This window comes from Chionomys nivalis, chromosome 7 (genome assembly GCF_950005125.1).
Source record: "Chionomys nivalis chromosome 7, mChiNiv1.1, whole genome shotgun sequence".
NCBI lineage: Eukaryota > Metazoa > Chordata > Mammalia > Rodentia > Cricetidae > Chionomys > Chionomys nivalis.
The window spans coordinates 79,377,317-79,400,275 of record NC_080092.1 but is presented as its reverse complement, the minus strand read 5'-3'; the positions used below and the strand labels follow the sequence as shown (position 1 = coordinate 79,400,275).

Here is a 22,959-nt window from a genome sequence, read left to right as displayed (position 1 = left end):
CATTTTCAACCATTAGATGATATTTGCATGGTTTTTATGATAGAGTTTTCTTTTTAAGAAAGGAAAAAGAAAATACCCAGGAGGGGTTTTCAAGACTCCTGCCCCAGCTTAGGAGTTCCTGGCAGCTGAGGGCTGCTTGGAGCCAAGAAGAGGATTGAATTTTCTTTGGAGGTATGGCCACTGACAGGTTGTCCACACCCCTATACAGTCATAAGCACACAGGCAGCACTAATTAGATTCATAAGTTATTTTTAAAAGGGGGGTATTGACGTTGGATAGAAAATGTGTTGGGGGCCTTCTGGGAATGTTGGGTAGATATTATCAAGATACATTGCATACATATATGACATTTTCTAAAACTACTATATAAAGTACTTTTTAACTCCACAATCAACGCCATGCCGCAACCTGTACTCTTTTACAAGCTCACACATTCACCATATTCAATTCTCACACTCTGTGTGTCTGTGGTGTGTGGACTCACACGCTTACATGCTTTGAGACAGGGTCTTATTACACACACTGGGCTAACCTGGCACTCCTCACTTAAACCAGGCTGGCACCAAACTCCCAGTGATCCTCCTGTCTCTGCTTCCCAAGTGCTGGAATTGCAGGAGTGCACCAGAACACCCAGCCTCATCCAAGATATTTCAATAGACTAGGATATAAGTTCTAATCAAGGATAAACTTAAAAGCAAAAAATACATAGAGCATAAAATAGAGGCTCTGAAAAGCAATTCATCATTCGAACAAGCCTTTGTTCTCACCAGTGTGACTTACCATCATGACCCCACAGATGTCTCGTTCAAGGTCTAAATTATTCATATGGTTTGTAAATATTCTTTATTTGTATACGAGGATGATTAAAAAAAAAAAACCTGCCAGGGCAGGTGCAATAGCTGAAAGAACACCCCTTCCTCATTCTTTTTGTTCCCCGTGTTTACTAAAAAGGAATACACACCCCACCCCAAGAAAAGCCTTTAAGAAGCGCCTCTAGTGGTCATTTCTAGAATGAGATGAAACATATTGCTGTACAGAAGGGAGGGGGAGTAGAAGAGTGGACTGTGTCACTCCTGAGGTGACATGGCAGCAGCGGAGGAGTGTCTGCCTGAACTCTATAAAAGGTCAGCTCTACAGCGCCGTAAGACAGACAGGCTGTGCTCCAACTCCAGGCTGCAGGTGTTGCTTCCCAGAATCTCAGATGGATTTCAGTCGCCGAAGTGTTCACAGAAGTCTGAGTTCCTCCTCACAAGGCCCAGCACTTAGCATGAGTGGCTCCCTATATAGGAAGGGGGGCGTGCAGCGTCTGGGGGCTGCACCCAGTGTCTATGGTGGAGCTGGAGGCCACGGCACTCGCATCTCCGTCTCCAAAACCGTAGTGAGCTACAGCGGAGGGGACATGTTTGGGGGCAACGGGAAACTAGCAATGCAGAACCTCAATGACCGGTTGGCCAGCTACCTCGAAAAAGTGCGGTCCCTGGAGCAATCCAACTCCAGACTTGAAGCCCAGATCAAGCAGTGGTATGAGACCAATGCGCCTAGCACCGTCCGGGACTACAGTCCCTACTACGCACAAATCAAAGACCTGCAAAACCAGGTAAGTCATGAGGCCTGTGTATCTACATTTTTATTTTAGTCGCATAGTAGATCAAGGGGGATGGGTGTATATGCTAGGTGAACCCTAACATACAAAGCAAATTAAGTTGAAATTTATAACTAAAAGAAAAATGTATTTTATCAAGTGGTATCAGAGTTAATAGGATGAGTTTAACCCACTCTTTTTTTCTAAAATTTCAACCTAATTGCATATAAAATATGATACTTTTACCGCCCAAAATTACATTCTGTGTCTTTGCCATGGTTTACAATGCCAGGTTCTCATGGAGAATAATCTCATTTTTGGAAGAACTTCAAGGGTTTCTGTGTGAGTTTCCCCCTAGTCTTCATTGACTTGGAAGACTCAAATGAATTAAAAAGAGATTTCTTTTTTCATTTATATAACCTTATATTTCAAATATCATCCTACTATGGGTATAAATAATAAAAGAGTTCAGAGTGGAGACAAAATGCAGATATTAATGGTTTTTTTATACAAGCTCCCACTGTGTATCCCAGACTAGTCCAAGCCCCCACTGTGTATCCCAGGCTAGTCCAAGCCCTCAGTGTGTATCCCAGGCTAGTCCAAGCCCTCAGTGTGTATCCCAGACTAGTCTGAACCTCATCACTCTCCTGACTCTATCTCCTCAACACTGGAATTAGCCACTATGCACAGTTCTGATAACTGGACTTTTTTAATGCCCTATTTAAATATCTGCTAACCATCACCAAGCATTTTATAAAGCACTTAGGCAATAATGAAATGTTCTATTGCCCCCAATTCAAATTTATTGCAATCCTATCACAGTCTGTCCCTGTGTCATCTGAGATAGGTGGGGTTCCCTCTTTCTCTTTTTTATAAACCCAGTGGAGCAGAAGTGGGAGACTTTGCTCCTGACTGAAGATGTCAAGCACAGCACGCATCATTCTTATCTAATCAAGGAAAGCGTTCCTTTCTCTTATGCTTATATTTAAAATCATTGCCCCTTTAGGGCAAAGGCCATTGAGTCCCTGTGGACCTCTTTTCTCGAGCTGTATTACTGACATCACTGCAGCTTGATTCAGACTTCACGGAAAGGATCAGCTCAGGAAGCTAAGGTGATTACATCACCTTCATCAGGGAGTTTCTTCAGGCTTTCCCTGAAGCACATTCCATACAAACCGATTGTTCTCCAGCACTTCTCTCAAGGCTGATGCTTCTGAATTGACTTGGGGATTATCCACAATACCTAGGAGCAGCCACTAGTACCTACTAGCTGGAAGCCTCTCAGGGGACCTCTCTCCAGGAATAGCTACTGAAAGAGATGGATCATTCTAATGCTTTCTAGGAATGGACTTCCAGTCTGCATGCATCTTAAAGAACGCAGTGCTTGCCTTGCAAGCCCGAGAACCTGAGCTTGATTCCCAGAACCCAGGTTAAAAAAGGAAAAAAAAAATTGGAGAATGATGGTGTGCACGTGTAATTCCAGTGTTGGAAAAGCCGAGACAAGCAGAGCCCTGGGGCTTGCTGAACAGCCAGCCTGACCTACTTGATGATTTCCAGGACAGTGAGGGATCCTGCCCTTCCCCAAAAATGTGGATAATACCCAAGGAATGGCATGCAAAATTGTGTGTCCTCTGACCTTCACATGCAATCACCTGTACATGTGAACATGCATACACACACACACACACACACAGAGAGAGAGAGAGACTGGGGGAGGGGCAGAGAGAGATCCAGGATGTATCCATCCTGCTGTCCTAGTACCTGATTCCGACCAGGTGGCAACTTCTCATTCACCCACTATTTCGTAGACACTAGCTGAGTACTGCGTATCACACAGAGAGGAAGGTGTCAGTAAATAAAGTGTTTTAGGTGAAATCAGGCGTGGACCAAAGCAACTATCACTCAGAGGGGTATAGGAGGAAGGCTGTGCAGAGCCACAGAAGCAAGGGCACATCCACTGCTAGACCTGGCTATCAGTGAAGGCCCCGCCCCCTCAAAGCCATGGTGGCAGAGCTGAGAGGTGAAGGAGTGGGAGCTCACCAGGTGAGAATGGCTTACAGCAAAGTTCCAGGTATGAACAGCCCCACAGACAAGGCCCTTAATAAGGTTCCATGATGTGAATGAGTTCAACTTTCATTTTGTACGATCACAAGAAAATGGACCAAATGAAGAGTCCTGTTCTAACGCTGTGACATGAATGCCTGTGTCATCATTCCTCTTCTTTATTCTCACGTTGACATTCTTGAAATGGACATCACTGTTGATGTAATTACAGTTGTCTCTGAGGGTAAATAAGATCATTGCAAACTCCTGCCCTGGTGGAAATGTCGTTCTTCCCCTCTCTTATGTTTTTCAGATTAAGGACGCTCAAATGCAAAACGCCCGATGCGTCCTGCAAATTGACAATGCTAAACTGGCTGCAGACGACTTCAGATTGAAGTAGGTGCTCTAAATCACAGCAAATGTAGGATGTATTGGGGTGGGTTGGTGGGTTGATTGGTTGTCTTGCTTTTGCTTTTGAGATAGGACCTTGCTATATGGTTCACACTGTCCCCCAAAGTTGGCATCCTCTTTACTACAGAAATCTACCATCACACCCAGCACCATGGTAAATTTTTCTGAAAAAGAAATTCTTTCAGTAGTTTTTTCTCATTTATTTAGAATGTATATGTGTATGTGAGAGGGGGAGGGGAAAAGGGAGAGAGAGGGAAAGGAATAGAGAAGGAAGAGGAAGAGATGGGGAAGCCACAGCACATGTGTGGGGGTCAGGGGACATTTTGCACTTCTCCCCTTCCAACACCTGGGTTCCAGGGATAAAACTCCAGATGTCAGGTGGTCATCAAGTGCCTTTGCCTGATGAGCCAACTCACTGGTCCTGAGAAAGAACTCCGTTCAGAAGCCTTTCATCACACTGAGATGAGCTAAGAAACTTCTATTACATTATATCAGAACTGTGGAACTTAAGGGTACTAAAAGCTATGTGATCCTGCCCAGCACTCTTAGGGACAGACATCGCCCCCCCCCCCCAGGATGCTAAAATTTGTTTACCCATCATTGTTTCTGAACACCTCCCAGCAATTGCTATTGTTCTGGTTGGTCAGCTCTGGTTGCTAAAACAGTGTTTTTTTTAGTAACCCGGTTTCTGTTGCCTTTTCACCCACTAAACCTAATTCTATCACTCAGAGCAAGAACAAAGAAACCCAGAACTCCATTTCTGCACACATGCCCTTCTGTGATGTGAGAGCCACAGGTCTCCACGGGGTGACCCTCCCACACAGACATTTGGCTCCCACATTGCAGCCAGATTCCATGGGTGACTCCTATATACCTTCCAGATGCTGGTGTTTTTACCATCTCATCCAGTTAGCCGAAGAACTCGAACCAATCTATGATTAGTCCACTTTAAATACTGTTCACCTTCTTATACACACTCACATGACTATGCTCCCTCCAAATGGCTGAGCAATAGGGCTTCCTGGCTCAGTCTGCAGGGTGTTTCAACACTAACGGTACTGTACTGGAGAAGGACAGGGTTTTGATGCTAACGGAGATGAAAAAGAAGGAAATTAAAAAGTAGATCCGAAGGTGACGCCATTAGATTTGTGAACCTGGTCCTGCTTGGCGAGGGGCTGTTCTTCTGTTATGGCTTAGGCTTGCTTTGGTGTATTAACTTGTGTCTTTGCCAGATGGTTGCAGAGGAAAAGAAATGATGAAAATGACTCACATTGGACATATCTGTTTAACAAAATGATGAAAATAAGCTCACCCTGTTAAATTTCTGTTTGGGTTAATGGTTTCTGAAGTATTTGGTGGGGTGGTTGTTTGTTTAACTTGGGATATTGTTATTTGTTTTTTGTTGGCTTGATTCGGGCTTTTTGTTGTTTCCTGTTGTCTTCACAGTTCTTGGGATAAAGTCCAGGTCCTTATATGCAAACACTCTACCACCCAGTCCCTAAATTCAGACACTTTTCAAAAGTATAGATGAACAGAAATTAGATATAGATACAGATTCTTATGTGAATAAACATTTGCCTGCATGTGTTTCTTGCACCATGTGTGTGCCTGGTGCCCACAAAGATCAGAAGAGGGCATCATAATCCCTGGAACTGGAGTTACAGGTGGTTATAAGCCACCATGTGGGTGCTAGGAATTTAACCAGGTTCTCTACAAGAGCAGCCAGTGCTCTTGACCACTGAGCCATCTCTCCAGCCCCAGTGACAGACTCTGTTACAGAGCTAATGATCTGGTTCCCAGGTTCTCATTCACTTTTCACAAACATGGAAAGGGGTTGTGATAAAGGGCAGGAGCTTATCTATCTCGTGTTACATCATCTCCTCCAACACAGCTGTTGAAGGACTCTTACGCCTGCATCTTAATTCATTCCCAGGTTTGAGGCTGAGAGGGGGATGCTCGTCACTGTGGAAGCTGATCTCCAAGGCTTGAACAAGGTTTTTGATGACCTGACCCTTCAAAAGACGGACTTGGAAATTCAGATTGAAGAACTGAACAAGGACCTGGCCCTCCTCCAGAAGGAGCATCAGGAGGTGAGAGAGTCGCAGGGATGTTTAGGGAATGCCGAGGCAGCTCCAATAGCAAGATAATAAAAATGAGAGGAGAAGAAACAGGAAAAAGAGGTGATGGTGGCGGTGCTGATGGTAACAGAGAGAATGTCAATCGTGCCAGCCACCCTTTTGCATGAGGTTGCTCTCCCTTAAAAACCTCAAAGGAGTGAGCCAGACCCCAGGAAGCCTTCTTTCTGTTTCCTCTCATCTTTATTCATGCCCAGGGAAGGAAGTCACAAGATTTATTATATTTTTTCCTCCCAGTCTGATCTGAGGGTATGCTTCAGACTAAACACAGTCGGAATCTTACTCCCACAGGAAGTCGATGCCCTTCGCAGGCAGCTGGGCACCAATGTCAATGTGGAGGTGGACGCTGCTCCAGGCCTGAACCTGGGAGAGATCATGAATGAGATGAGGCAGAAATACGAAGTCTTGGCCCAGAAGAACCTCCAAGAGGCCAAAGAACAGTTTGAGAAACAGGTAATTCCAAGTGTGAGCAGCTGTGAGCACTGATCTCCAGGACAGAGCCTATTGTTTTCTTTCTCTTTTTCCCCCTTCTGTTTTCTTTCTCTTCTTCTTCCCTCTCCTTTTCTGGTCTGCCCTCCTCTCTTTTATGTCTCTCTTTGCTCATTTTCTTAATTCTTGGAACTTTAGAGCGCAGCCCTACAGCAAGAAGTCACCGTGAACACCGAGGAGCTGAAAGGGACCGAGCTGCAAGTCACGGAGCTGAGACGCACCTACCAGGGCCTGGAGATCGAGCTGCAGTCTCTTCTCAGCATGGTGAGCCCCTCTGGCCTCCCCTGCTCGGTCTAGTCCGTGCTGACCAAGGCCTGTGTTCAGAAGTATAGAAGCACAGACTCCTGTAAGAAGCAACCTCTCCCCTTGCAGAGCCAAAAAGGAAACCGGTCCAACAGCTAATAATAGCCACACCGCAGAAAGAAGCAGAGGAAGGGTAATGACCTGTACAAATGCAGGGGAAAGAGTAGATCTTGAAGATTCCACGGGGGAAAATGCATTTATCTGAGAACTTAAACCAAAGATGAGCTTTAAGTTAGGAAAAGAGTAGAGTCATCTCAGGCTAAGCAAGCATCCGCCACCGCAAGTTATGCCAACAACACTACCAAGATGACTCTATGGCTTTCTGCTTCCGGAGTCAGGGCTAAAGGGGCATAGTTGTCAGGCTCATGTCCGTGTGGTGGAAAGCAGAGAGATATAACTGAGCTGTGGGGCAACTCTTGGAGTTGATTCTTAAGAAAAAAAGAAAGAATGAAAGAAAGAAAGAAAGAAAGAAAGGAAGGAAGGAAGGAAGGAAGGAAGGAAGGAAGGAAGGAAGGAAGAAAGAAAGGCAAAATACCTTATCAGTTTTGCTTGCACTTCATCGAGGCAGGCATGACATCCTCCCAGGTCAAGGAAGTAAATCTTCATCTTGTGGCACAGTGCAGCACACTGAAGGGACAGAAGACACAAAGCTCAAACAAAACAAGTCCAAGAGACGGCAGGTGTAGCTGGCTGCTGGGTCTGTCTAGATGGGAAGAACCTGCAAGCTAGAAAATGGGTAGTGATCAAAGGCCGCAAAAAATTCTTCCCAAAAGACAAAACAATTGTGTGGCTTACTTCAAGGCAGCAAATAAGAAACACTCTCCTTGTCTGCCATTCTCAGAAAGAGTCTCTGGAGCGCACCCTGGAGGAAACCAAGGCTCGTTATGCCAGCCAGTTGGCAGCCCTCCAGGGAATGCTGAGCTCCCTGGAGGCCCAACTGATGCAGATCCGGAGTGACACAGAACGCCAGAACCAAGAGCACAATGCCCTTCTGGACATAAAGACCCGGCTTGAGCAGGAGATCGCTACCTACCGCCGCCTTCTGGAAGGAGAAGACATAAGGTAAGTACCTTCGGGTGTGTGTCCCTGTCTGTCTGCAATTCTCTTTCACGGTCCTTGTCAAGGCAATTCCACACACAAAGGCAATTTTACACACACACAACGAGGAGATGAAAATATGAAAATATAGCAAATAGTATAAAACACCCCAACCATCAATAGCCTTTGAAGGAGGCCTTCGGGCAGCCCTGAGTCAGAAGATGGTTCTCTTAATGATACCGATGGCACGTGTATTAATTCTTATTGAATGTGGAACTGGAAGCACAGTAACTCCGTGCACTACTCATGAATTAAACCACAGGCCACAGAGGCCCCTGGGACCCTGTTTGTAAACACGCAGAACTGAATTGGCTGCTTGCAAACATATATCCAAGGACATCAGGAGAACATAGATTTGAACTTCCATCCTAATTGGTTTTTCTTCACTATAGACAGTTCCAGTAGATGACAAGAAGGTCCGTTTTGACACTGTGTGTTTTCCAAGCTAAAAAGTAGAACACTCTAGTGTCGAATAAGAATAGTCCAAGGGACAGAAGTAGGAAAATAATATTTAACCTCCCATCAACCCAGACTTTGATCAACAAAAGGACATGGAGGGAAGTTCCCCTGCTTTGATGAGGAAATAATGCTTTCTTTCTGTTTCTTTGCTTTAAAAAAAAAATGACAACCACAGAACTACAGAGTACCAGCTGACCACTTTGGAAAGTAAGGGTAAGTGTTCTGCCCTGTGCACGGATTCTATGATGCTGAAACCTCAGCAGGCCTCTGGCAACTGTCTGTCCCTGAGGAAAGGTCAAAGACAGAGGGTACTCAAAAGCACAATTAAGAACCAGGTTTCTATTTATTTACTTAGCGGATGCTTGCATGTGTGTGCTCATGTGTGTGTGCCTGTGTGTGTGTGTGTATGTGTGTGTGCCTCTGTGTGTGTGTGTGTATACCCACATGAAAGTCAGAGGACATGCATACCACCACCTCCAGCTTGGAAAGAAAGAAAGAAGGAAAGAAAGAAAGAAAGAAAGAAAGAAAGAAAGAAAGAAAGAAAGAAAGAAAGAAAGAAAGGAGAAAACCCTGGGTTCCAGCACTCACACTTTTTTAGCAAGCACTTTATCAGCTGAGTTCTCACCAGTCCCAAGACATCAGGATTCTAAAAATCTTGCACGTCATGTCAAGGTCCCCGTCCAAGCGGGGATCTTGGCACAGTTGCTATGACAAGGCAATTTCTTAGCCTGTGCCATTGCTCAGACAGTGACCCTGAAAAGGAAATATACAACTCAAATGTGGATTTCATTAGAGAGTGTCTGTGTCCGTCTGAGGGGGGAAGGAGGGGAATATATAAATTTGGGGAGAGTCTGTGCTTTCTTATAAAGTCAACTTAAGATTACACAAGAAAAAGAACAGGTTCAGGGCTTTTATTTTTCCCTAAGAAGAGGAAATAAATGAAAGCAGCAATAGCTGGAAGTGGAAAGGTATAACAGGGTAGCCACGGGCCTGTTCCAACCTCTGATGTTTCATACGCACACACAGATATCAAGAAAACCAGGAAGATTAAGACCGTGGTAGAGGAAGTGGTGGATGGCAAAGTCGTGTCCTCTGAAATCAAGGAGGTGGAAGAAAGGGTATAGCCCGCTGCTGAGGGGAGGCTGCTCCAGCTGAAAACGAGAGAAAGTGGCCGTCAGAAAACACCATGAGCACTGTGCAGTGATTACGGTGGGATGGGGAGTCTACGTATCAGTCTCTGTAATTAAATATAAATGTTCTCGCTCTGTGCTGAAAAGTGTTTGCAAGATTGAACCAGGGAGAACCAGACTATTTAAGCCGTCAACACTGCCATCTTCATCTTCATCTTCATCACAGGCCCCTTCGTTTATACTGAAGCTCTCAGTTGGAGGAGTTCTAGCAAATTGCAAATAAACCTCTCTCTGTTTGAGTTTCGTTTTTCTTGTTTCTGAATTGCTAAAACCAGCAGTAGGAAGTCTGTGAGTTCTCCATGGAGGCAACTTCCTACATAATCTCATTGGATTTATTTCCTTCAAGCAGGTCTTGGCTTTTCCCCATTGGCTCTGCTACCTCTCCTGGTTCACCTTAATTCTTTGAATGATTTAAAAGAATTTCCAGTCACAAATGCTGAACAGAATTAGAGCAAGGCACACGATGATTGACATGGGACTCAGTTAAGGGCAAAACTAGACCAAAGGTAGAATGTGTCTTCTTTTCGTAATAAATTGCTGAATTCATTGATCGTCACTTCATTTGGTGAATCTGGAGTATGCAATGTCTCTCATGCTTTTTTGGGACCCGCTTTCATGAGACACAATGACACACTGAGACATCCACCTTTGTAGCAGGTGCAGCTTAGTGGCCTCCTGTGTGCCCGAGGTTGTACAATAATTACCATTAATCCTAGAACATGCCCATCACCCCCATTGACAATCATTCCCAGTCGACGATGATTCCTGACCCCGACCTTGGTCCCCAGATGTATGCACACACATGTGCACACACACCCACACGTATATACATGCACATGCACCCACACCAGTGCCCACACTAATACAAATATGTACATATATATGAAAGCAGAAAATAAGGAAGCCACCAGCCGGGAACTAGATGGCCAAGTCACTGCGAAGATTGTGAGTGGGTGCTTACCAAAAATCTAAAGATTTATAGAACAGTGCATAATTTTCTCCATGTCAAATATTCCCTAAGTTATGCAAAAATGGAAGGTATATAAGACACAAATGTGTGTGTGTGTGTGTGTGTGTATGTGTACACACGTTATTATTGCAGTGCTGGGGATCAACTCCATGGTCTTATGCTTGCTAGACGGGTGCTGTGTACCAATTCAAGAAGATAGGCTGTTTAGGCTGTTCTCTCTCTCTCTCTCTCTCTCTCTCTCTTCTTCTTCTTCTTCTTCTTCTTCTTCTTCTTCTTCTTCTCCCTCTCCCTCTCCCCTCTCCCCCTCCCCTCTCTCTCTCCCCTTTCTTCCCTTCCTCCCTCCCTCTCATTCTTTATGTCTCTCTCTAGTTTTCTGTGCATCCCAGGCTGACCTCCAATCTATGATCCTCCCACCTCAGTCTCTCATAATAATATTCTAATATTATTCTGCTAATAGAAACATTGACCACTACACCCAGTGGGGAACTTTAACTCCTGTTAGAAACTCACAGTAACCCTGGTAGTTTCTCTCTGCACCTCAGCTTATGCAATCACCTTGCCAACAAGCCCAGAATTGTTCTTGCTTGAAGCATCTCCACCTTTTTATCCATCTACATGGCTGTCAGGCACAATTACGGTCACCTCTAAAACCTCCATGGTAGAAGCTTATGACTAGTACCAACCTCCAACCAACTAAGCTAACAGGCACGCCATGGGGAGGGGGGCTGATGAACGCAGCATCCTGCCTTCAAGGACAGCCATTGAAGAAGAAATACGGTTCTTTCCAACTGCCGAAGTGACCCCCCCTTCTGCTTAAGTTCAGAATAAGTTTTACTCAAGCCTTCCAGAAAGCAAGGCAGTACCTTTTCATGGACACATTTAAACAAATTACAAAGAAGTTCTTTCAAGCAGAACAACTCCGGGTACAACAGGAAGCTTTTTAACCAAACAATAGGCTGGGACTCGGGATAAAACATCAGCTGGATACCTGATCTCTACTTAAGAAGCCAATGGGTTCAGAACACACGTGTAGAACATCAACGTGTTTTATGGAAGCTGAATATGGATATGGAGCAAAACTATTTAAAACACACGTGTGAGCATTAAGGATGGGAAGCACACATTTCAGCACAAAATGGGCTCCAAGTTCAAGAATACATGCTAGTCAATCCCACTCTTACGTGCTCTTAACTAAGCGGTGATTTTGGTTTGGATGCATCCATTTTGACTCTGTAAGCAGATAACAGCCTTTGTCTTATTTCTCTAGTGGTAAAATGGAGCTCCTCAGCCTTGAGAGTGTGTTGCTTGTGAGTAATAGTCAACCACAATGCCAATCACTTATGCTTTATAATAAGTCGGGACATGAGGCCAGAAGACAAAACCCAAACTAAAGACACATTTGCCTAAACACTGGTAGAATTTCACATGCTGTCATTTTGCATAAGTCATGGGAAGTCATTTTGTGGGTCTTAAGAATTTCCAGGAAGGACAGAGCCAGGGTTCCTGGTTGGTATGTAGGAGAGAACTCCAATCCACAATTAGGGAGACCAGAGTCACCTTGTGTCCCTTCCAATTTCACAGAGAGCAGCAACAGGGTTGCCCTGTGTGTAGGATACACTGCAGATGCAAATGCTACCTCTGCCTTAAGTCACCGTCCCGACCTTGAGATGGTTCCATTGTAAAACGGGATGAGAGTACCACCATGGGAGCTCTCGGAAACACAATGTCTGTGAACCGCTTGCTTAGTTCAGTGTCTGCACGACAGCAAGAACGTGAGCACTGATAACAGTTCAGACAAGGACGAGCTCAGTCCACAAGCCTGGGCCATGCGTGAAGGAAGCCTGGGTGAAAGGCATCCATCTGGGGCTACAGGTCTCGGCATTCCCAATCAACACTTTCGCATTCTCCCAACAAATGAAGCTAGTGAGTTGCAGATTCTCTCATCAAACCTTGTCTGCCTGAGGTTGCTGGTCCTTCCCACGTTCACAGTAAATGGATAACTTCTGCAAATCTTGTGCTTGGAAGCCCTGCTTGTTCTTCGTGACTGTGCATAGGTCAGAATGTATGCCTCGCCTGTGTTCCTTATTTAACAAGGTGAAGGAGAGTTGTAATTGTATGTCACTATGGGCTCAGTATTCCTGACCCCAGGAAAAGGATTTGAAAAGGTGAGTGTCGGTCTATTTGATCCTGGGTGTTCCTTATGGAGGACTGCCATGACGCTCGCCTGTGACCCTCAGCCCCCAAAGGGCAGCTCCAATTGTGGCCTGGTATGACTCCAGATTCAAGATTTCCCCTCCGAGAAGCCTGGATAAGGGCAAATACTCTCCGGATCTTAGGGGGCCATAGGCCCCAGATCCGCACTCCACCACTGTAAAGCAAGTACCAATCTCGAGGCCAACTCTGTTGACAGCAAGGTCAGGGCAGCCATGCATCAGAGCCTTCTGGGAACATGCAAATGTTCTCACTAGGATGCAGACAGTGAGACCTCCACCCCCATCTACCGTGCCAGAGTCCATTAACACTCGTGAATTCTGTTGCTTGTCTCTGTATCGATACTTTCCTAATTCTGTCTTACACAACATGACTCAGCAGTTTGACTTATCAAGAGAAAAATCAATCCAATATATCTTGAATACTGATTTTGTAAGACTTTGAGAAAATGGGTCAGGCATGGGTGATATCCAGATAGTTGCTAGATATGTAATCTTAATTAAATAATAATACCAATTATGTTTGAAAATATGTAAATTGCAGTCATCTACATCTGTATCTTCTTTATGTTAGAACATAAAATATAATATAATATGTAATTATATTATATTCTCTCTATATAGAGAGGGGCAGATAGTTATTTTTGAAGTTCAAGAATAGAATCATTTTACAATGAGGAACATAGATACTTGGGACATCATCTCAAAGAAGCATGTAACAGGGAACCCCTTCCCTTTCTCACCAATTGGAAATGCCCATAACCTAAATTCCTGAAGCGCTCTCCATGACCTGGAATTTTACTAATAGGTTTCCTGCAGGCATTGACATTTTCTCTCCAGGATCACCTTTCAGGGTAACACACTTCCCATCGGAATATTGTTTTCAGGACCCATGTATGAGCCGTATCTCTTTCAAAGGCAAGAAAATACTATCAAAGAAAAAAGTGTAACAGGAATGTTAGTTTTTAAAAATGACGACACCAGATTTAAAAATTATTTTTATAAGCTTTAATAATGCATGGTTGTGCGTGTCTGCGGGTGGGTATGTGGAGATGATTGCTGGTGCCCACTGAAACTGGAAGTATTAGATCCCCTGGAATTACACAGTTGTGAGCTGCCATATGAGTACAGGGAACTGAACCCAGGTCCTCTGGAAGAATAGCAAGTGTTACTCTCTCCAACCCCTGGATGCGATCTTAGGATCATGCTTCCCAAAGCTTTAACAAGCCAGTCTCCCATGGGTTGTTCTATGCAGCAAAAATGCACCCCTCCTCCTCGGAGCACTGAACTGCAATGGCTCACTGGCTTCTTAAGCACAGAATCTTAACCATTTCTTATTTTGGACAGTGTTCTTTCTTTGTGCGTATTGGTGAGGTGAAAAGAGCTGGGTGACACACAATCCATCCAGTCAACACACTTATTACAAAATTCCCAAAGGTGGTGCCATTGAAGGAACAGCAGTGAACATCCAGCCTAAAGTCCCGTGGTTGACTAAGGACAATTCTGATGTAACTGTAGCATTCAACTTCCGAACAGCACTTTGCCATGATCAACTGCTCTGCTTCCCACGGTCAGAAAAAAAGGACGGTGAAGCATCCTAACAGCAACTGTTTATATAATCTTGAAAACTAAAATTCTAGTATCTGTCCAGAAAAGATATTTGCTTCCCGCCTTCCTCGTCTGCCCCTGAAACTGTTTCTACCGAAAGAATCGCAAGCTTGATTGGCTGGGTTAAATTGTATTTCCAAAGGAGATAGAGAGGGAAGAGGAGGGAAGTCCTTCAGGAAGCATGAGGTTTCAGAAGGGTCCCTTAGAACTCCATCTGCCATCGTCCTGGGGTATGGGAGACGCTAGCAGTGCTGAGAACACAGGCAAAGGAACAATGGAAGATGACAGATCCTTTACGACAGTCTAGCTGCTCCACCCAACCTCCTTGTGTGTGTGACAGATATCTACTGGAAACGATCATTCAATTATAGCTATATCAGTGAATTTTCATGATGCATAAAATCACATACCCACTGAGCTGGCCAGCTAGGGTGGGGGTGGGCATCCTAGCTGGAATGCAGCGATTGAACCCTTCAACCGCAACACCCACTTCCCAGCCTATAAAGGCATGACCTTTCTGGTATACCAGCATTACGCCTCTCTGGGGTCACCACCTTGCCAAACTCCCTCTCCAGCCACGCCATGTCGCTTTCAGTCTGCACCTCTGGACTGTCCAGGAGGTCGTCCTCACAGAATGGGGCGGCAGGCAGACCTTGGGGTGCATCTGCTTCTAGTATTGCCTGTGGCTATGCGGGAATGGCCTCTGGCTTTGGAGTCGGCTGTGGGGGGCTCATTCCTGCTGCATCCATGTTTGGCTCCAGTTCTGGCTTTAGCGGTGGCTCTGCAGGCCCCTTACCAGGGCTTGCCACTGCCTATGGTGGACCTCTGGGAGGTGGCCTGGGAGGGCTGGGCATGGGAATAGGGAGAAGCTCTGGTGGTGGGTCTCTGTGTACCCTCTCTGACAATGAGGGGGGACTTCTTTCCGGTTCTGAAAAAGAAACAATGCAAAATCTGAACGATAGACTAGCTTCCTACCTGGGCAAGGTTCGCGCTCTAGAGGAGGCCAATGCGGAACTGGAAAGCAAAATTCGAGAGTGGTATGAAACACGAAGGACTGGAGGCTCTGGGCCCCAGGGTGATTACAGCAAATATTACCCACTGATTGAAGACTTAAAGAACAAGGTAAGGGGAAGGGCTTTAGAAACCTTTTCAAAAAATGATTACAATATTTTATAATAATAAATTATCTTAACTTAGATTTCTTTTTTTTTTTTTTTTTTTTTTTTTTGGTTTTTTGAGACAGGGTTTCTCTGTGGTTTTGGAGCCTGTCCTGGAACTAGCTCTTATAGACCAGGCTGGTCTCGAACTCACAGAGATCCGCCTGCCTCTGCCTCCCAAGTCCTGGTTAACTTAGATTTCTTTTAACTAGATTGTACTTGGAGAAGTTTCTCCTCTCAGGAAGTGCAGCTCTGTTCATCATAAAATGGCTGTACTTCCTCAGTTTTCCTAAAAGAAATGTACATTTTTTAACATTTAGGCATTATTTTATCAAGACATTTGCTTTTAAAGTGAAGCTGTATTGAACTCTTTCAGGAATTTTGTTACTTGTTTGTTTGTTTATTGTGGTGCTGAGGAGCAAACACGGGGGCTTCGGGCATGTGACCAAGTTTTCTCTCATTGAGTTATACCCACAGCCTTTGCCTTAGGAAATCGGAACTGGGGACTTTATACTGAGAGCGGCAACTGAAGCCAAGAAAGCCAAATGCTATCTGTTCTCTTTTAGATGTGGATTCTAGTTTGGGATGTTTAGATTTCTATGATTGAGTTGCAGGGAATGCCTGCAGAGGTAGAAAGCAAGAGAGGAGCCATGGTAGGGAGGAGGTGCTTAAGGGGGGTGTAATAAAACATATATGATAAGAAAGTAGAAGGGGATAGTGGCCTGAAAAACTTTAAACAAGGATGAGGTGGAGATGGAGGGAAAGGCAGGGGTAGGGAGGGAAGAGCAATCAAAACTAAAAATGAATGAAAAGCCATCTAGAGGGTTACTACTTGAAAAGCTGAGAGGACAGTGATTTCAAAAGAAAGGTTTGAACGGAGGGAGAAAAGTCTTTAGCATCGCCATTTACTCTTACGTCCAAAACGACATTTGGAAACTACCAGTACTTTAGGGCTCCGTTTTCATGCGTCCCCCGTTACTCTTCCAGATCATTTCTGCCAGCGTTGGGAATGCCCAGGTCCTCTTGCAGATTGACAATGCAAGGCTGGCTGCCGAGGACTTCAGGATGAAGTGAGTCTGTTACACCCATGCTAGGCAACTCATCCTTCCTCCCACTCCCCACTTCCTGCCTCCAGTGGCGGCAGAGGAGTTAGCTCCTCACCTCCAGGGCTCTCTCAAATCCACGTGACCCTTTTAAGAAGCACCGAAAGTCCAACAGTTCACCTTATACAGCTTTAAAGTGTAAGTAGTTCCCGCCTGGAGCTACGTACCATCTCTTTGTAATGACTCATAGTTTAGCACAATAATTGTACCTATGTTTAAGCCTGAATTTTCAATGTATCAAAATGAATTAATAATATTTTTTGCCAAGGGGTTAAACGGAGCGATTGTTTCCCTGATGACACATACAACGGAAAGCTTTAACCGTGCATTTATTTTTATGTCCCAACTCCTTTCCCATGCCTCACCCTCCTACACAGAGGGAAAACAAACTAATTTCCTTTCTGTATTACAAAATGTCCCCCACAGGAAGTTGTAATGACCATAGTCTTGAACTTGTGGAAGCCCAACAAAAGCTACTAACAAAGCATCAAGGTTTAAAGCCACTCACAAAGAAGAAGAAAAGAGTAACTATTAGTTTATCACCAGCTAGTTTTGGGATATTGTTAGAAAGTCAAACCCCGAGGAGACTTCTCCCTGGGGTGCAAGAGTCACTGTTGGGGAGCGATAGTGCCTCGTTAGTGTTCGCTTTTCTTCTCTTCTCCAGATGAGCAGTAAGCAATCATACACACATCAAGAAGAAAGGTCGCAAAATCAAAAATTGCATCATACACTCTTAGTGCACTATTCCCCCCCCCCCTTTTTTAGGGTCTCATGCATCTCAGGCTGGTCTAGAATTCACAATGTAGCTGGAAATGATTTTGAACTCATGCCCCTTCTGCCTCCACTTCCCAAGTCCTGGGACTCCAGATATGTGCCCCTGTGTCTGGCTCTCCGTACACAGATACATCAATAGCCCTGAAGATGTCCAGGCCCCGTGACAATGCTGTGTGTTCATGCTGACTACCTAAACTGTTGGCACTTGGTTTTCAGGTATGAGAATGAGCTGGCACTGCGCCAGACCGTGGAGGCCGACATCAATGGGCTGCGCAGGGTGCTGGACGAGTTAACCCTGGCCAGAGCTGACCTGGAGGCACAGACAGAGAACCTGACTGAGGAGCTGGACTACATGAAGAAGAACCATGAGGAGGTCAGAAATAGCCTTTTTTTCCCCTCCCAGACCCAAACATTACAATTCTGAATTAACAAAGCTAGAGAATACATTACCTCTGTGTTAAAATGACTATTAATTTTGATGTTCTTGTATATGCACCCCCTAGCTTCCCCCCACCCCACTCTCACTCTCTCTCTCTCTCTCTTCCTCCCTCCCTCTCTCTTTCTCATGTGTGTGTGTGTGTGTGTGTGTGTGTGTGTGTGTGTGTGTTACAGTATTGTTTGTTAAGGTTTACTAGGTTAAAGTATTAGACTCAGGATGGCAAAGAGTATTCTGATTCTATTGCTTGCATTAAGTAATGGCAGGAATTTTTTTTTCTTTATTTTATTCTTTTTTTAATTAAAATTTCCGCCTCCTCCCCGGATGGCAGGAATTTTAAACGGAGTATTTTCAAAACTAAAACAAAAGTCTGCAGATAATATATATGCCGCATATGCTGGAGAAATGTAACCAGAATGACATCATATGGAACTCTGATATGCACATCCGAGGCTGGGCATGGAAAGGAGGAAGGGTTGCTGGCAGTGGGCTTCTAAGGAAGTTCCTGCTGGGTTCTCCATGACTGTGAAACGGTGTATGAGCCTGGGTACCACTTGCAGCCCTAGCTTTGCAGCAGTTGCTGGAGGAACCTGCACACCAGGTTCCTTTCTTTTCCTTAAATATAGGAAGTGGGTGTTCAAGAAGCAGAGCCAACAACCATGGGCACAGAACATGGAGCCCTGTTTTAAAAAACCTGTGAAAATATCTTGGTTTCTGTTCGTTCCTCTTAATCAGAAGAAAAATGGGTTGGTGGGGTTGAGACAAGGTTTTTCTGTAGCTTTGGAGCCTGTCCTGGAACTAGCTCTTGCAGACCACGCTGGCCTCGAACTCACAGAGATCCGCCTGCCTCTGCCTCCCAAGTGCTAGGATTAAAGGCGTGTGCCACCACCACCCAGATGAAAAATGGGTTTTCAAGTTAAAAAGGTATTAGTGTCTTGCATTAATATTTTGCTTTTATACCAACTCGGTCAAAAATGAAGTTTTATTATCATGGAAGAAGAGACCCCATAAAGCAAAAGTACCTGGGGACCCCACCAGTCACGTGAACTTCCACATCCTTCTCTCTCCCTTGCTGTCCCTAGGAACTCCAGAGTTTCCAGGCAGGTGGTCCAGGTGAGGTCAATGTAGAAATGGATGCTGCACCTGGGATAGACCTCACCAAAGTCCTCAATGAAATGAGGACCCAGTATGAAACCATGGCCGACCAAAATCGGAAAGACGCAGAGGCCTGGTTCCTTGAAAAGGTAACACCAAGACAGAGATTTGGTCCGTTCCCAGAAAGCCCTTTAAGCCAGCGCAGAGCTCATCCATCCACCCGCTTGGCTGTTGCAGAGCGGAGAGCTCAGGAAAGAGATCAGCAGCAACACGGAGCAGCTTCAGTCCAGCAAGAGCGAGATCACCGACCTGAGGCGCATGGTGCAGAACCTGGAGATTGAACTTCAATCCCAGCTCGCCATGGTAGGACAACACGCGGGGGCGAGATGCCACAATCTTTAACTTCCAACGAAAATGTTACGTCCACCATACGCGGGACCGTGGGCTGTCCTCTTGTCTTCAGACCCTCACACTGCTCTGTCTCTCTCCCACTTGCAGAAGAAGTCCCTGGAAAACTCACTGGCTGAAACCGAGGGCGGTTACTGCTGCCAGCTGTCTCAGGTGCAGCAGCTGATAGGCAACCTGGAGGAGCAACTCCAACAGTTGCGGGCGGATGCAGAGCGCCAGAACGCCGACCACCAGCGGCTGCTGGGCGTCAAGGCCCGCCTGGAGATGGAGATTGAGACTTACCGCCAGCTCCTGGATGGGGAGGCGCTTGGGTGAGCAGACAGATAGTGAGGTTGGAAATATCACAGGGACTGATAGGCAGTAGACTCCTGCTGCAGATTGCTTTTTCTTTTTCTGCAATGGGAGAAGAGGTCTGTAGTAGATTAAACAAGGAACAGTTCTTGCCAGTAAGCCATGGAAGGCTGAGGCAGCAAAAGCCTGGACTACATCTATCTAGTAAGACCGTCTCCAGGAAGCAGAGGTGGTCTAGTGAGTAGCTCAGAGGGTAAAGAGTTTGCAAATGTGAAGAACTGAGGCCAGAACCCCCAAACCCACGTATGTCTCAAATTTCATCTCTCCTACTAATTTCATCCCTCCTACTGAAGACGGAAGGTGGAGACAGGAATATCCCCAGAAGTTTATGGCCCAGTGTGTCTCAAACAAGGTGTAATCCGGGACCAACCTGGGGTGTATCTGACATCTATGTATGAAGTGGCAAACACACCCTTACACCTACACACATGAACATGCATGCACATACATACACATAACACACACACACACATCATACACACACATAAAGATTATTTTTAAAGAGGAAGAAGACAGGATAAAACAACAAATCTAGAAAACACATACCTAGAGTTTATTAAATACTACACAAAATTATCTAGTCATTCTATTACTCAAAACTAATTAATAAAATGCTGCAGTGGACAGACTATTGTAAACAATCACTTACATGTCCTAAAAGATCCATCTGATGGCCTGATGCTAGTATCCATCTGGACCACCTCCGTCCCACGGTAGCAAGCCTGTCAGAAGCAATAGCAGCTTAATGTGGAGGGGAAATACTACTCCAAATTGTAACTCAAGAAAGCTGATTTCTGAGACCAAGCTGCCTCCCTTCACAGCCCACTGTAGGGGGTTAGAAACAAATGTGTGTTGGTCCAATTGGTTACCTTCATGGTGCATCATTCAGACAAGAAACTTGTAATAGCATCTCTATTTTCTGCATAGTGGCATAGACATCCTTAATGTTTAAACTCCAACAGCAGATTCTCCTTACCCAGCAATCACATGAGCCCCGCCTTTGTTTTCTTTACAGCGACGGTTTTGAGGAGAGTTCATCCCTCGCTGTCTCCAAACCTCAGAGTCAGGCACCATCAGTCGAATCCTCAAAAGGTACAGAGACAAGAATCATTCAAAACAAGTCAGAATCCCACTCATTTATGACTGAACTGTGAGATCTCACTAAGGGTTGAGCAGAATTAACTTCTGATGTAGTTGCGTTCTGAGCAGGGAACACATCAGTGTCTTTCCTGAAGCGAAGTGAGCAGTGGGTAACTTATTAAACCTCTCAGCAGGCTAAGTCAGGGGAATTCACTCCAGGGAGGTGCAGTGAGCACCACACACACTTCGGAAATGCTTTGAAATGTTCCAGGCCTGGTGGTGCTTGCCTGCCATTCCAGCTCTTAGAAGACTGAAAGAAAGAGGGCAGTGAGGCCAGCTCGAGCTACTTAGCAAGACCCTGAGCTGAAAGAAAAAGAGAGAGAGAAACAGAGAGATGGAGGGAGAGACTGGGTATCTTGATTTGTGCACAAGACAGTACTAAATGAATGAATTTCCACTGAATAAAACTCATTGGGTTTGGAATGGAAGTCACTCCCGAAAGTCTAAGTTTGTTTTTTTTTGTTTTTTTTTTTTTTTTTTTTTTTTTTGGTTTTTCGAGACAGGGTTTCTCTGTAGCTTTGGAGCCTGTCCTGGAACTCCCTTTGTAGACCAAGCTGGCCTCGAACTCACAGAGATCTGCCTGCCTCTGCCTCCCAAGTGCTGGGATTAAAGGTGTGCGCCACCACCGCCCGGCTCCGAAAGTCTAAGTTTGAAGAAAAGCTTAGACTGAACGAGAGTAAACTTTGGGTTGATAATTGGTTCGTAATAATCATTACCCCCTTTTTCTGTGTTTCACCTTTAGACCCAAATAAAACTCGGAAAATCAAGACAGTTGTGCAGGAGATAGTGAATGGCGAAGTGGTCTCATCCCAAGTTCAGGAACTTGAAGAAGCAATGTAAGACCTCACCCCAGCTCCTTAGGAATGCAGAGTTTACAGCTAGAAGTTCTGGCTTCTATATGCTACGTTAATGCTGCATCTGTTTTGGCCGATTTCCCCTTCTTTGGATTCTCTGTTCAGGTTGGGTCTTATTAGCATGTCTGAAACAAGATGCAATAACCAAGTCCCCGTGGCTGTGTTGATCTCCATTGTTCATTCACCTTACACCTTTACACCTTCCTGGGCTCCTTCAGGAGTCTTTCCAGTGGGTTCTGTTTTCTGGTCACCTGGACCATTTGTTTCATCCAAGAGCTTTGATGGAATAGCAGTGTTTTAACAGAGCTAACTTTGATTAAAGATTAATGGCAATAAAATGAAGTGTGTGCCTCCTTGATTGCAACAGAAGTGCCAAGGGCATAGGCACAAGCTTCAATGATATTAATAATAAAGTACATAAGCACTCAGCCCAAAAAATAATAAGGTTGGAGATTATTGTAAGAGGATGTCCTCTGTGCCAGCCCACTGAGGATGCTGGAATTTTATAATTTCCACTGTAGGAGAGGACAGTTGATTGATTCGTTTTCTAGGGTCTTAATTCATACAGGCAATGAGTCCCTATACACTTAATTCCACCCTTAATGAGTCCCTGTAGAATGGAAGATAGGAGAGTCAATGGTAAACTTGGTCCTTGTCTGAGGGCAAAGGTAGACATCTACCAGGCTTGGTGACACCTTGACAAAGGGCTCACAGAAGTCCCAAGGATGCATGGGAGAAGTTCAAGTTATTTCGGGGCAGCTAAATGTTTTATTCAGAAGCCAACCAGGTGTTGGATAGAGAAAAGAACAGAGTGTATACCTGTAACAAGATCCAAGGGTGGAGACCTCCCTTGCTTGGTTCTCCTTTCTCCTGTCTGGGAGTGGCAAGGCCTAGGGTGGGGCTTTTTATGAGACAGAATCAGAGCCAAAGCCAATGACAGAAGTCAGGTTCTGGGTTGAGATAGAAGGTAACCAAAGTCTAAACCAAGTAGATGGTGGTTTGATCTAGGTTGTCAAATCCAAAAGTCCTGAATGAAAACGAGGGTGGGTTTCAGTGAGGAAGACCCAGGACTCCAAAGTCAGACTGGGTTCGAATCCTAGTTCTGTTACATAATCTTGAGCAGCTCCTCTCTGCGTGCATCTG

At 45.0% G+C, this 22,959-nt stretch overlaps 2 protein-coding genes across 2 annotated transcripts; both read left to right on the top strand.

The window, feature by feature from the left end:
- The first annotated feature begins 1,201 nt into the window (after window positions 1–1,201).
- On the top strand, window positions 1,202–9,676 carry Krt20 (keratin 20). The gene is made up of 8 exons (XM_057776319.1): window positions 1,202–1,597; window positions 3,939–4,021; window positions 5,970–6,126; window positions 6,463–6,624; window positions 6,799–6,924; window positions 7,805–8,025; window positions 8,696–8,733; window positions 9,547–9,676. Exons 1-8 carry the CDS (start codon window positions 1,202–1,204, stop codon window positions 9,642–9,644), a joined length of 1,281 nt encoding a protein of 426 aa, XP_057632302.1. The 3' UTR covers window positions 9,645–9,676.
- A 5,395-nt stretch (window positions 9,677–15,071) lies between these two features.
- Window positions 15,072–21,802, top strand: Krt12 (keratin 12). The gene is made up of 8 exons (XM_057774775.1): window positions 15,072–15,620; window positions 16,643–16,725; window positions 17,749–17,905; window positions 19,051–19,212; window positions 19,301–19,426; window positions 19,562–19,782; window positions 20,838–20,914; window positions 21,705–21,802. The coding sequence occupies exons 1-8, from the start codon at window positions 15,081–15,083 to the stop codon at window positions 21,800–21,802; spliced, it is 1,464 nt and encodes a 487-aa protein (XP_057630758.1). The 5' UTR covers window positions 15,072–15,080.
- Window positions 21,803–22,959: the final 1,157 nt, after the last annotated feature.

What these genes read in the sequence shown, in the direction of transcription:
- Krt20 (XM_057776319.1), top strand. Translation starts at nt 1,202, where the DNA reads ATGGATTTCAGTCGCCGAAGTGTTCACAGAAGTCTGAGTTCCTCCTCA. An exon ending in CTGGAAGGAGAAGACATAAG is followed by an intron (nt 8,026 to 8,695) that starts GTAAGTACCTTC and finishes TGACAACCACAG; the next exon opens with AACTACAGAGTACCAGCTGA. An exon ending in GACCACTTTGGAAAGTAAGG is followed by an intron (nt 8,734 to 9,546) that starts GTAAGTGTTCTG and finishes ACGCACACACAG; the next exon opens with ATATCAAGAAAACCAGGAAG.
- Krt12 (XM_057774775.1), top strand. Translation starts at nt 15,081, where the DNA reads ATGTCGCTTTCAGTCTGCACCTCTGGACTGTCCAGGAGGTCGTCCTCA. An exon ending in GCCGAGGACTTCAGGATGAA is followed by an intron (nt 16,726 to 17,748) that starts GTGAGTCTGTTA and finishes CTTGGTTTTCAG; the next exon opens with GTATGAGAATGAGCTGGCAC. An exon ending in TTCAATCCCAGCTCGCCATG is followed by an intron (nt 19,427 to 19,561) that starts GTAGGACAACAC and finishes TCCCACTTGCAG; the next exon opens with AAGAAGTCCCTGGAAAACTC.